The sequence below is a fragment of the Python bivittatus genome, unplaced genomic scaffold, assembly GCF_059951505.1.
Source record: "Python bivittatus isolate LINGU-HERP-01145 unplaced genomic scaffold, Pbiv_v1 ctg000970_np1212, whole genome shotgun sequence".
NCBI lineage: Eukaryota > Metazoa > Chordata > Lepidosauria > Squamata > Pythonidae > Python > Python bivittatus.
This window is the reverse complement of record NW_028277121.1, coordinates 1,176,124-1,190,906: the sequence shown is the minus strand read 5'-3', so window position 1 is coordinate 1,190,906 and position 14,783 is coordinate 1,176,124. Positions and strand designations below refer to the sequence as shown.

Here is a 14,783-nt window from a genome sequence, read left to right as displayed (position 1 = left end):
ACCCCCTTCCTGTGGCCACTCCTGGTTCTATGGATATCCCTATTAAAAAGTCCACTTCATTCAGTAGGGCTTTTTTTCAAGTAAATGGACATGGGACTGCAATCAGAGTTTAGTAACTATGCAGACATTGCATTCCAGCTCTGAAAAGCTAACATCTTCAACGTTCAGATGAAACGGAGAAATAAAACTACAAATTGAGTTTGGGTTTGGGGCTATTTCTACAGCTTAAACGTATTCTACTGTATGTGTTTACTTGTTCACCCATGGTATCAACCTACTGAAGGAGGTTGGCGTATCAATTTCAATGGAACCGAGAGAGCTGGTGGTCTCTCCTACATTGGATCTTCTCAGGGTTATCTGTGTGGGAAGCTTTAATTTGGATTGCTGCATTGAGCTGGGGGTGGGGGTAGAGTTGATGACTAAACGGTTTCTTCCAGGTCTATCATTAATCATGTTATGGGTACAGGAAGATTAGTACCTGGAAAATGTGATGGTCACACACACCTGTCATTATTTTCTCAAGATGATCAGCCCTAAAGGTGCCATTTATCTTGGAATGAATTACTTTATTGAAGCATGGTGGCAAATATATGACCTTAAGGCTAACCTATAGGAAGAGTATCTAGTTAGAATTCACTAGACTTCTAGAAAGTGTATGCAGGCAGAGGAGAACTGGAGAGGTCTAAGTCCTAAGAATTCCTTCGTGCTAGTTTCTGCTGTTTTAGTCACAGGATACACTTCCATTAATCTAGCAATATGATCAGAAAGGGGGTGAAATGGGGAATTCCCTCTTTTTTCAAGGGTTTTAGGAATGTGTGGCCTCTTCAGTAAAAGGTATCTGCCATCTTGTGGACATCTGGGAGAACAGTGGAAATGAGAAAGACTTTCTTCGAAAAGGTGATCATTGATTACCCAACGATGCATAAATATTCATGAAAATGTCTTGGACAATAGAGAATGGAACATAACAATTACAGGTGATCCACATACTTTTCAGAGTTTGACTTTTAACACGGATGCTCAGTAGCCAGTTTGGATGCCTAAGAAATACATTCTTAAACCTGAGAGTTAACTCATCAAAGAACTGACTTTCGAGGTCAGCAAAATGGTTAACAGGCAAAAGTCCCTCCTTTTATCTCGGTCAGCTACGTTTCTCATGGTTTCTTTAGCGTGAGGATCAGAAGATGTTTTGGCAGCAAGACTTTGATTGTCGTCTTCTTGTGCCTATGGCTGCATTGTATTTTCAATAGTAGGTGCTTTTAAATTCTGAATAAGAAGCTGAAACCGTTGGGAAAATTAACAATACCTTGCCATTATCCATGACTACACAAATCACATAACGAAGAACAGAAAAGAAAAAGCTGTAAAATGTCATTGCCATATTTTTGTTAGCAGACCATTCGGTGAAGAATCATTAATATCATGCTCCATAAACTGTGTTGGCAGTTTGTTTCATAAGGAGGGTTTCACGGATTTTAGAACACCCTTCTCACGCCCTTGAAAATCAGATATATTCCCCGTGTGCATAGGTTCTGTATTTTGTGGTGTTTGTAGTTAATTTTAAAACGATGGCTTCATCTGGCATGTACATTTTCAGAACACGCATCCGGTTGCACTGCTTCTGTCATTCCCTTTCCAAAGACGGAGACTGTAAATACATTTGAGTGCTCCTGAATTCGCACGTCAGTTTGTTTTACATCCGAGCTGCATTTGTGTGTTTGTTTCAGTAGCAATATATTTCTTGTTGGTGATCTGCAACACTGAACCCATTGTGGCTTTAACAAAAAAAGCTGTAATAACAAAATCCAAATAACAGATCTGGCAGATTTCAGTTTCAATCACCGTAGGAGCAGGACAACCAACTACATGGGCTGCCGAAGTTAATCCATCTCAAATCTGAGTTTTGGACTGATTCAACGTTGGTAATTGCATTTTGAACAATGTGCACATTATAACATTGCTGTACATTTCTGTCTGCATGGAATGTGGCCATAAGTAACTGCTGGCTTCCAAACTAAATAAACTTTGCTCATCCCAAGGTGGTGTGCTTGAATCTTGCACCATCTGTAGAAGGTTCCAATATAAATCAAGAATGTTTCCGCCTCCTGCTAAGAACCTGCCTGGATTCAGACACTGCTTCAGAACAGGTAGTCCTTACTTAAAAACCACAATTGGGACCAGCAACTCTGTCAGTAGGCGATACTGTTGTTAAGTGAAACATCATGTGACCACGGCCAGACTTACGACGTCAGTTCTGCTGTGATTATTAAGAGAATCACCTGTGGTTGTTAAGCGAGACATCACATGACCACGGCTTGTGATTTTACTGCTGGCTTCTCCATTAACTCTGCTTGTTGGAAGCTGGCTGTGAAGCGTGCAGATAGTGATCACGTGACCACAGGCCACTGCGATGTTTGTCAATGTGCACTGGTTGCAAAGTGCCTAAATCGCAATGCATGCGGATGCTACGACGGTCATAAGTTCCGGTAAAGTTATTTTTTCAGCACCTTTGTAACTTTGAACAGTCGCTAAACAGGGCAGTTGTTAACCACCTTTTATATCCTGTACAGCTGCCTAAATATTTTAATGACAGGTTGGTCAGACAGTGCTTCAGAGGGGAAATATAGGCAGGATATATTAAGCGGGCTCAAAGCACTCCAAACTTGCCTTTACAGCCCAATTAACAGATGGCACCTCAGTGAATGGGATGCAGAAGGAAGAAATGAGTGGTTGTAGTAGCAAGAGATTACAGGAGGTGGAAAGTATGCCTGAAAGGCTTACTCACACGTTGCACCATTTGTTTGTGATCCCCCTTTGTCAGCCCCGGTCTCCTCTCTCCAGCTTTGTGAGATCCCACATTTCCAGTAATTCATTCTTTTATTCTATGGCTCTCTGCAATTTTTATTCTGGCAAGCCGCACGCAGTAGGAGAGATCAATGAAAAGCATCAAATCCAAGGTGAGGCATCGTGAGTCGAGCTTAGCTCCTGGCAACTTTAGGGCCATGTAATTTTCTTGGCAACAGGGTAGGAGTGATTTGCCACTGCTGCCTTTCAGGATATTTTTTCAGGTTTCCAGTCCAGCCCACAGCCCTGCTGAGCTTTTCAGGATCAGCCATTATCAACCCAGCACTGCCACCCAGCGGTACTAACGATAAAGACACCCTCAAGTGATTTGATGGACGCGTCCGGGTACTTTTGTACCAACCAAGCCTGGCCCTTCTTAGATTCTGGGCTATCTAGCCCTGTCTGGTGCCCAGTAATACTCAAGGAGAGTATCAGATAGTCACACTAGGTGCTGTTTCCTTAATATTCTCCTCTGAGAGTTTTACTAGAGGAGGCCCTTCTGTTTATTCAGCTCATGAGGCTATCACATTCTACATCTAGCAAGGATGAATAATAGCTTAATATATTTTAGCCAATTTGTGCAAGGTCTGAAACTAATTTTAGCAGGACTTTTTTCTATTGTTTCCCTTTGCATAAAGAGAGTAAATTGCAAGACTTCTAATTAAAACTCTGGTTGCTGTTGTTTTTTTTTAAGTCTACCATAGTTAGAGTGACCAAGGGTACTGTTATTACAAGAACTGCCCCTGTGCCTTCGATGCAGAGAAACTTGCAGGGCAGTGAGATTCGCACGCTGCTATCTGGCAGGAAGCAAGTAAAGAATGCAGAAGTAGGAATCCGTGTCCAAGACAGCCCCGTTTACAGTCAGTCAGTCTTACATTACTGCTAATATGCGTTCTAAAAGTACGCTAATCCAAATGCAGGATACTAGATATTTATGGCGGTTGGGAAGAGGAAAAAGAAGATCTTTTATCTTAGTTTGGCAACTGATGAGTTTGACAGGGAAAAAACAAAATATTCCATGCGAAATAACAAGAAAAATGGATTTCTGATTAAGCAGTTAAGCCTTTAAGTTTCCACTGGAAATGATATGCCATTGTCTCTTCAGAAATTAATCATTTCGGATACAAGTAAAAATAGATGGAGCTGAAGGAAAAGAAACATGACTTTAACTGAAGTAGTGGAAAAATGCTGATTTGGGAAGCAGAGATGTTCAGGAAAGAGCATTTCTCAGGATTGCACTCTGCTTTCAAAGGAAAGCATAAATATAATTAAATGAATTTGAGTAAGTCAGACAAGTCTCCAGCCTGTTTAAATCATTTGTGGTCCAGAACGAGGGAGAAGCTCCCTCTTCTAGGTATTCGATTTACTGAGCCTCGCATTCCACCTCACCTTTTAGACTCCATATGAAGCCAGCGTTCTTCTGAAACTTTTCTTTCAGAAAAAGTTATGGGAAAGGTCAGATGCGCTGATCACAAAATGTCGGACTCAGCCACTAGTGACTTTTCAGCCTGCTCTTCAGGGCACGTTCGTGGCACTGGGTGTGTTGATTGAGACCAGCGACAGTCGTGCCGTTCGTAGCAGTGCTGCCGGAGGGGGAAATGGGCCTGACCCCCGCGCGGGGCTGTCACGAGGCTGTGTCAGGCGGGACACGTGGCTTGGCCACTTGCAAGCAGTTGTAGATCTGCTCCAGAACGTGGTGCTTCACCATTTCTGGCATTGGCGTAAAATAATACCAAAGCTTAACAGTTACACCCTAAGTCAGAATAAATAAAAATAGAGAATCGTGCAGTGTTTTGTCATTATTTTATTATTTTTATCTGTTGCCTTTCCTCTTGAAACTGAAAGGGGCTTACATGGGACAGGGGAGTTTACTTTAATTTTTATTCTCCACCCCATGCACACACACCCGCAATGTTTTTGAAGATAGGTTGGACTGAGATAGGATGCTTGGACCAATATATATTACTACTTATTACAATTATTATTACTATTAATTTTATTGTTGTTGCTATTATTACCAGTGCTATTACTATTTAAACCTGCATCTATAAGCACCCAAGGCAGCTTAATTGGTTAATGGCACTCAAGGTGTTCTAAAACCTAGATTGTGATTAGGTGAGGAAGAATAGAAACAGATCAGGAGGCTGGCAGCCCCGTTTCCAACTAGTGTGTGTTATTAAAAGGCTTTATTTATTAACAAATTAATAAAACGCGTTAGAAAAGGTGCTACCAGACTCCTGATTTTTGGCCACCATAGACTAACATGGCGCTCCTCCTACAATGTCTACAATGAAAACAAAAAACATTTCAAAATTTAGCCAACGTGGGTGATCTTGGTCAGACATGGTTAGTACTTGGATGGGAGACCACTAGGAAATCCCAGGCTATAAGCTAGACTGGAACATTAGAGGAAAAAAAATCCAGAAGAAGGCAGTGATAAATCACTTCTGTATTATGGTGAAGAAAAAGTAGCCATGTAGTTACAAGGAGTCAAGCTCAACTGGAACAAAACTATATTTTATGTAGCAAATGCAACATACAGGTAGTCCTCATTTAGTGCCCACAACTGGGACCAGCAGCTTGCCATTAAGTGAAGTGGTCACTAAATGAAACCATTACAGTGCTTCTGATCTTTCTTCAGCTTTCCTTTGCTTTACAGACCTGCAAATGCTGTAAATATGAGGATTGGTTGGAAAGTTACTTTTTCATCACTGTCGTAACTGCAAATGGTTGTTAAAAGAGGCAGTCGCTAGATGAGGACTACAGGCAATCCTCAACTTACAATAGCATTTGGGACTGGCATTTCCATCGCTAAGTGATGTCATAAAGCTTGACCACATCGCTTAGCAGTGGCAATACCTGCAGTCCTGGGTGCCGTCATTAACTGAATCCCACGGTCAATAGGCAAGGCAACTTCCTACTGGCTTCCCACAACCAAAGTCAGTGGGGAAGCCGGCAGGAAGTTGCAAGTCCCAGGCCTGCAGGCAGTAAGTGGATGCTACTGGATGGGGGAAGGAGCAAGGGGGGTGCAGGGGAGGGTCAGGAGAGTGCACGAGAGGTGCAGTATGGCACGGGAAGGTGTGCAAGGGTGTGAGGGAGGTTCAGAGAGGATGAACGAGGGTGCGAGGGGGTGTGTGAGAGGTGCCATGCAGATTGGGGAGGGTGCATGGAGGTGTGGCGCAGATGAGGGAGGGTGTGGGGGGTATGCGAGGGTGCAAGGGAGAAGCGGCAAGGGTTGGGGGTGTTGCGAGTGGCTGGTGCGGCATAGATGCAGCGGGGCTGGGAGAGGGTGCACGGGTGCGGGAGACTTATCCCAGCGACTCGTGACCTTCCCTGCCGGCTTCCCCATTGACTTTCTGGGGAAGCCAGCAAGGAAGGTTGCAAATGTCGATCGTGATCGTGGGGCACTTGGCAACCGGATGTAAATGTGAACAGGTTGCCAAGCACCCAGATCACAATCACATGACCGTGGGGGTGCTGGGACAGCCAGAACTCCAAGGACCAGTCATAACCACCATTTGTTCAGCGCCGTCGTAACTTCAAATGGTCAGTGATTGAATGGTCATAGGTCGAGGACTACCTGTATCTATTAAGTTGATAATTAGACATCTTTTAGCAACGCCAGTGTTCTTATAGATTAAAATGATCATTTTGGTGGGGAAAAAATTGTATATTAAAAGTATTCTTTATATTCACTGCTTATTAAAAAAAAAAAAAACTCTCCTTCATACACCAGAGAGATTTACCAAGAAAAATCATTTTTTTCCCTACCCTGATCAACATGGGGAAAATTTGGATGAGGATCAGTCTGATAAATTTATGGTACTCAGCCTGTTTCCTTACGTCCGTGGAACGGCTTGCACCATTGAGTCGTTCTCAGGAGTACGGTAGATTGAAACTTTGAAATGTTTTAGTTGCCAAATGAAGTACGATGCCTTGATTGGAACAGCATGCTTCTTGACCAGCTATTTTGAATTTTTAAAAATTGTTATTCATTCATTCGGTCTACCCCACACCACCCCCTACTCAGCCGAGTCTCAGCCTAAACGTGGCTTCTTTTCCTGTACTGTATTCAGGCCCACTGAACGTTGTACCACCTCCTGCCGCTGTTGCATTTTTAAAATCCAAACTGCTGTTTGGGGCATCCTTCCATCTCCAAAACACCTTTCGAATACAACAGGGCAGTGGGGAACCCTGTTTTATCCAAGCTTAGGGCGTTACAAATAAAATTTTAAATAGTAAACTGCAGCTCACGAAAACATACCTTTGAATAAAATGTGCTAGGTGGAAAAGTGCTCCCAGGATCCTGATTTTTTTCCACCGTACACTAATCTTGTTCCCATCTTCTAGCTGTGGGTGCTTGAAGGTGAAATACTTAATTTTCGGACTTAAACGCAGCCCCTCAGAGACGTCTGCTCAGGGTTCGGTGACAAAATGTCCCGTTGAATGACTTACATAGGGAGCATACAGAAGAAAGACCAAATCTCTCCAAGTAAAATAAGAGGGAAGTTTTCTAAAATAAGGATAAAAAATAGCGCATTGCCACTAGGAGGAGCCATCAGAGTGTGGCTTCAGGTCTGGCAGCTAAGCCAACCCACAGGTGCCAATTTTATATGATTTTAACTTCCTGGGAATCTTCCTTGCGTGGGGGTAAGGCTGGTGGAAGCACAGGCTGCAATCCGGCCGATGCAGGCGAGGAGAACGTTTTACCAGGCAGTCTGTTTGTCTTGGTCCCCCCAGAATGCATTCATTCATCTTAATCTGTTTTTTTTTTTTTCCTTTCCAAGCCAGAACACAAGCCTACTTCTTGTTTAAGGAATGATAACAGGCTTCCTGTCCGTCCGTGCAGAATTGGGGAGGCAGGTATATTAGCTAACATTGGTTAAACTGCTTTATCTCCAGAAGCTCCTTAGCGATGGTTGAGCTGCTCTGGAAAAAAAATAAAAAAAGCCACGCAGATGATCAGGAAGTTCAGAGGCGAAGCATTGCAGATTAATTTGAAATATTCAGATTATTAGCTGCAGACTGTTGCTTTAAATCAGTGTTGTCCAAACTTGGCCACTTTAAGATGAGTGGACTTCAACTCCCAGAATTCCCCAACCAGCATAGCTGGCTGGGGAATTCTGGGAGTTGAAGTCCACTCATCTTAAAGTGGCCAAGTTTGGACAACACTGATTTAAATTAAAAGGGGGCCGCCTAAAGTCATGAAGCTAAACATAGCCTTTTTCTTTCAGCTGGGTTACGAATTTCCTAGGGTTGCCAGTGAGTCGTCTTTTAGCCTTCTGGGCTCTGAAAATGTTAAAGGTTGCTCTCTTTACATTTTTTTTTAACGCAAATATTTGCAGCTGCAACGTATCCAAGAACTTGCGATGCTTTCCAATTGAAAACAACGGGGAAATCATTAGTGGACTTGCTAATTGGCCGCAGTTCGGCAAAGGAGGCACAAGAGGGCAGCACCGTTAAAGAAACTGCTGTATTTAATAATCATTAACATTGCAATGCCTCTTAACACCTACATCAATCTTACATTAACATTGCCCCAGAAACTCAATGCTTTTAGCCGCTGATTTATATCCAATACTATCGCATCTATACATTTAGACATATTTATTCAACATATTATAATGCATGACAGTATAATCCCAATCATTTCAGAGCGTCTATCCAAATCATAAAACCTACCCTCTTACAATGACCTCTAGATATTTTTGATAAATCTTTTTTTTTTCCCATGGGGGGGAAAAACATTGTTTTTCCGTAAAGGAGAAGGAAATGAAAAGAAAAAGCCAAAAAAGCCAAACCACAATAGTTTAGAGCTCTGTACGTGATACAGATAAGCGCATCTTGAAATGCTTCCACGGATGACAGCAGTGCTCTCCGTGAGTGTTCACATTCAGGTTTCCTAACTGGTTTTCTAGAATACGAGAACGAGATTTTTTTTTAATCTACAAGCTTGGATTTCTTGGGATGGAGGTCACCCAGCTTCCCTGCACATCCCTTGTGGCTGGGCGAATCACCCGAAGGCTGGAGAACCCGGCCTCGAGGTGTAGCGTTTGCAAAGGCACTGGTTGGAAGCATCCTGCCGGTGTGACCGCCTGTTTGCCGCTCGGCTTCGCCGCTGCGCTCTTCGTACGGCCATCATCATATCATCATCATCACCAAAGATGCATGAAATGAATGTCGGCTGCTGTTCTCGGGTGCCAGTCCCGAAGTCTGCTTTCTGGGGCTCCTCCTCTTCAAATGCGTTTTGCTGGCGCTGGCGGCTCTCACCCGCGCTCTTCTTCAGACTTCCAGCTCCGTCTGAGCGAGTCAGCAGTCAGCAAGTTTCAGGCCTGAAAAATGACAGGGCTCCATTTGTTACCCCATTAGTGGCTGGAGCTGCCGTACAAGGAGCAAGCTCTCTGCATTACTAACAGCTTATGCGTGTTGGAAAAAGCTGCACTTTGCCCCCCCCTTTGCAATATTTACCAGGCCAGATTCTGTATTGCAATGAGGGTGTTTGGGGATTGCAAATTACCGCAGTCTTGGTCCTTGACTTTCAGTGCCCTGCACCGAAGGCAAATGTTTTGTGAATCGTAATATGAGTACAATAATTTAACATTCCCGAGAAAGCATTTGAATCCAGTTAGGTGGGATCTTGCAGAGGGGGATCGCGGTTTTCTTTTTCCGGCTGGTGTTTGGAGTTTTGGAATATCGGGGATGGGTGTCATTTGGGGAAGGGGTAAGATATAGGGACAAACGAGTGGTTAAGTGTAAGGAAAGAAGTTATTTTAAAGAGACTGGATTCCCGAAACATTTTATTTCTGTCCAAGTAGATTTTTAAAAATATCCACGCGCACCTTGGTTCTCCCAGGTGACGTACTATGCCAGTACGTCTGAAATTTTGGCAGCTTCCAGAGCTAAGCTGTCCAATGAAGGCTGACAATGAACAATAGTTACTAATAACATGCTCTTGTATATTTTTCTCGCTTTAATTACATTTACAAAATAAGCCATATGTCTCTGGTAAATTTAGCTTTTCAAGGCGCAGAGAGCTTTTGTTTATATTTTTAAAATTCACTTATTTGTCAGGTTTAAATCCTGGCATATGGACCACATTCTCTTCCCATTTTTTCTCCCACAGCAACTATCTGAGGTTCAGCCGAGATAGAATAATTTCCCGAAGTCACCCATCGAAACTGTAGTCATAAGAAATATTAAACATAGATTTTCTAGTTCCTAGTCCAAAGTCTTAGCTATACCTCCACACACCCATTGAAACATTATAATTATTTACAACTAGCAATCCAATATTGTAAAATAAGGTGTGTTTGCTGTCTCACAAGGCTGTTTAAAAACAGAATTCTGTACGTCCATTGGTCATTTGGATTTTCTATTCTATCTTTCGGTGAACTTCATCAAATATGGTATTCTAGTCGCAAAAGGAAGAAGGACAGAAAGTGGGAAGGCAGCTAAGCCGAAGAATAATAGGAAGAAAAACATCAAGGAATTCTGACTTGAAAAGCTCCATGACATAATGCAAGGATGGGAAGTATCAGGAGATAACTCTGAAGAAGGCTTAATGCTTAATTAGGGCTTTATGTCATTGCCCTAAATACTACGTGGACGTGTCCAGGAAGTTCAGCTTGACTCAAGGGAGACTTTATGGGTATTTTTATGATTAGATGAGAAGTGGGGAAATTATAGAAAAGCCCTCAGTAAAAAAGAAAAATTGTGATGTCCACTTTGGGTAACTGCCTAAACTGTTTGTCCACATTATTACTTCATGCTGTCAAGTCTCTATGCAGTGATTGTATAGCGGGCGTCCGACAATTGTTTCATTTGTTTTCATGATTAAAGGCTTCTTTTGTGTTATCGGTTGCTGGTCCCCTTCGTTTAATTGCAAATCCATTGAAAGTGTATTTGTTTCATTACTCCCATTCATTGTTTTCTTTCTTGAGATGATATTTGCTGTCGTCTCTGGCCACAGCAAAGTTTCCCTCTGTGGCTGTCTCCTATTAGCTCCGTTGTATTTTTATTAGACCTTACAGAATTTGGGGATGAAAATTGCATCCACTGAAAGTTTCTTGTCCCCAGGAAGAATGAAGTTTCATCTTCAAATTAGTACAAGTTGGAGGAATGAAAAAGAAAAATACGTGTTTAGTTCTGAAATGGAACATCAGGGACACCACGGAAATTCTGCTTAATTTTTCATTTGGATCTAAATAAATGTTCACCCCAGATGAGCATCTGAGGGGTACATCAAAGAGACAGTTGTGGTAAATGTAAGAATGTAAAGAACTGGCGATAGACAATAAAAAAAAGTGAAAGTTTTGGCCTGGCACTCACGAAGTTAAAGGAAACGTTCAGTTAAAATATCTACCCTTCAGAGTCGGGAATGAATGAAGCAACATGTAAATTCAGTAAACAAACAAAAATTATTAATGCAATCATTTCGAAAATAATGTGGTAGTTTTAACCTGCCGTCTTTGGCATGAATATGTGTTAACGCCATCTAAAGAAATGAAAATATTACCTAATTGTGTGGAAATGCATAAGATCTAAAACGTTATCACTCTTGATCTTATCTCTTTGCAGTGCTTTGCTGTTCGTTCTCTGGGATGGGTAGAAATGGCAGAAGAAGACTTAGCTCCTGGAAAAAGCAGCGTTGCTGTAAACAATTGCATTCGGCAGCTCTCTTACTGCAAAAATGACATAAGAGATACCGTCGGCATTTGGGGAGAGGTAAGAAATGCCTCTGTTTTATTTCTTGACCTTCCTTCTTTGGTGCCACCGACTTTTCCACCTTCTTTGAAGGTCAGGCCAGAGGGACTGCCTTTGGATAAAAGGGCAGGTGAAACAAAATCTTCGCTGTGAGATGATCTTGGGTGTACAAATGGACAATGCTAGTACTTTCTTCGTAGTATTTTCTTCGTGGAAAGGTGGAAGGGACCTTCCTAATTGTAGCTGTAACATAAGCCCTGAAAGAAACTTCTCTCCAGCTTTTGCCATCAGTAATGGTGATTGGAACCAGAGGCCATCACGGGTCTAGGAAAGCCTTAGTTGAACGCTTCCGAGCAAGGCAACTTCCGAATGTGTCCCCTTCAACTCCCAGAATTCCCCAGCCACTGCGGCTATTGCTGAAAATTCTGGGAGTTGAAGTCCACACATCGAAAAGTTGGTTAAGCTTGGGAAACACTCTTTCAGTGCTTACGATTGTAATTATAACTAGTGGTTATAATACAAAACAGAAGAATTATGCTGACAGACCAAACTTAAGTTCCACATGCCCAATACTGTGTCTGTTTCCCACTTAAGTACCGTATTTGGTTTTAAGAGAAAAAGTGCTGCTGGGCTTGAGAGAATCTGTTTAACATCCAAAAAGAAAAAAGAAAATTCCAATCGTAGACAGGAATCAGTTGCTATACTTAAATAGCCAAACTAAAACGGACTGGCATTTAAAACAATTGCATGTATTCTGAAAAGGGACAGTCTCCCTCATTCTCCCCTACCTTCCAGCATAGGTCATCACTGTGTAGTTTTGGAGTCATCATAACAGACCATCACAACCAAGTCCAAATGTTGTTTTCTTAGCTTGGAAGCCTTCATAGGAAAGGCAGGAGGTCCAGGTATTTCTTTGCTAACAGCGAAGTGGTTCTTGAGCTGATGTGCCACAAAACCGGCCAAACTTCGCCATGCTCAAAACACGGATGGTTGAAAGCTCTCTGACATTCTATTCACGTTGCGAATGCCAGGTATTTTTCCATTTGGAACTGAAGCTTCTCGGTTGCCAACCAACGTGCTGCTTGTGAAGTCGAAAGGGCAGCTATGTTATTCTGGACACTCAGATCTACACCTTTGCGGGCACATAATTCTTGCTGCATTTCCCAGGCTGCTCAGTGCCTGCCTAGTAAAGCCATGAGCTGACTCTACATTTGTAAATTTTTGAAGCCACACATTTGCCCCAAGCTCTTCTACTTCAGTTTTCAGAGCACGGTTTAGGAAGCCCTTCTTACTCAGTTTGCAGTATTCAGATCCAATAATTAAACAGCCTGATGTACAGGATGTTATATGACTAATACCCCCAGTCCCTGACACAGCTTTGACTAAATAAGTGGGGCTGTATCTCCATGTCCCCCACAGCACAGGTAATGGGTTAAGGTTCTTTCAAGTAATGAAATATTTGTAAAGCCCCTTATTTCTGCCACATAAATCAGCATCGGGATGGCCTTCACTGTGCAAAATGTTAAGATTGGCCTAATTAAGCCTCAGTATTCCTAGTTGCAAAGCTTGCTTAAGCACCGAGAACGTGCGCCAAATCTCAGCATGCATCTCTCTACTAGGATGGACCAGGAACCTAAAGGATCTAAAAACTAAGAAAATAGTAGGATTTTACTCGTTCTACATCCATATTTTCCAGGTACCGTTTGTGCTGAACTCCTTTCTTACAGAAGATCACAACTTTAGTTTTTGCATTATTTATTACCAAGATATCCTCTTTGCAGTCGATGCTGGACTTTCTTTGTGTCTTCTCAAACCTGCTTGGTAGTTGATGTTAAGGTGATGCCATCAGCATGAAAGGAATATTTAGAAACCCATCCAAAGCCACGGGCATAGAAAACCTCAAATCCCGTGCAGCCAAAATAATATCATTTACATAAAAGCTAAACAAAAATAGAGCCACAGCATAACACGTGCCTTTTCTCAACTTTTTTCTCATGATTTTACCGTCCTTTTCAGATCACAATAACTTGGCTTTGCTTTTTATCTTGAGGTCTTGAATTAAGATTTACACACTTTTTAGAGATTTAGCACATCAGATATTATATGCTGATAAAACTAGGTTGATATTAGTATTTGGGGATGGTAGCAGGTTATCCGGCTTCTACCATTGCAGACTTCTGAAAAGTACGCAACAGGACATTTTTCCCTGTTGCCATTTTAATTTCTTCTCGGTGGTCCAAAGTAGACATGGGTCTTCTGTCAGTTGATGGTCACTGTCATCTCCAGCAATAATGAAGTATCCAAGAGCAGATTGGCTCATTATTTGGACAAACATATAATCCAATAATAATTTATTAGTTATCTTTATTTTATTTAAATTATTTGTATGGCTGCCCATTTCACGGCAGTGACTCTATATTACTGCGCGACATGTGAATGGAGACATAAAATTTGAGTCTTCCCCATGTAGCATTTGCAGACCAAAAGTGGTTATTTATTCATTTATTAACCACATCTCTATGCCTCCACAATCAAAAGAGTCTCAGGGACTTACATAAAACAGATACTAATTTAAAACATCTCCGGTACAAAATAAAAAGCACCTCCACAATATAACGTACAATAAAACCATTCAGAATCAAGAGAAAGATGGCAACATCAAATTGGGGGCATTTCTCTGAAATAGGTTGTTCTTTAAAAGTGTTGAAAACCCACAAAGAGGGAACTAGGGAGGCTGTTCCACAGCATTGGTGTGGCCCCAGGAAAGCAGCACCTCCTCACTTCAGCTCCACAACCCCCCCCCGCCAAAGTGTAGGATTTGTAGTAGTGGTTTCCAAATACTTGTTAAGGACAGCCCCAGACTGAGCTGTACATATTACAAACCCACATTTGCCAAGATAATGAGATGCCAAGAAGAAAGGACTAATCTCTGAAGTTCCACTAAGTTCTGCGATACTTAGTTTACCTAGTTACTTAGGATAACAGCTTAAAGTGAGTAGGTGTGATGGAATGGTTTGATGAAGGCCGCGCTCGGGGAGATAAGCATTTCCTTAGCCCCCAGCAGGAGCGTGGGAAGGTTAAGAAGATGAGACTGGCACCACCCTAAGGAATTCACGGTGTTTGGGCTGACTGGCTTGGGAAGTTTAGATTCAGTCTGGAGAGATTGATGTCAGGTTCAGCCCAAAGAACTCCACGAGACAGTGCAGATACAGTTCTGTTGCGTTTATTAGCTTCCA

The 14,783-nt window shown here is 42.2% G+C and overlaps 1 protein-coding gene across 14 annotated transcripts in view; it reads left to right on the top strand.

Moving 5' to 3' along the window:
• APBB2 (amyloid beta precursor protein binding family B member 2) overlaps positions 1 to 14,783 on the top strand; it is a 172,448-nt gene that overhangs the window by 116,588 nt on the left and 41,077 nt on the right. For all 14 annotated transcript variants that reach the window (XM_088131134.1, XM_088131138.1, XM_088131139.1 and 11 more), the window contains one exon: positions 11,422 to 11,568. In XM_088131134.1, the coding sequence (XP_087987260.1) occupies positions 11,422 to 11,568 (147 nt within the window). The remainder of the gene's footprint in view (positions 1 to 11,421; positions 11,569 to 14,783) is intronic.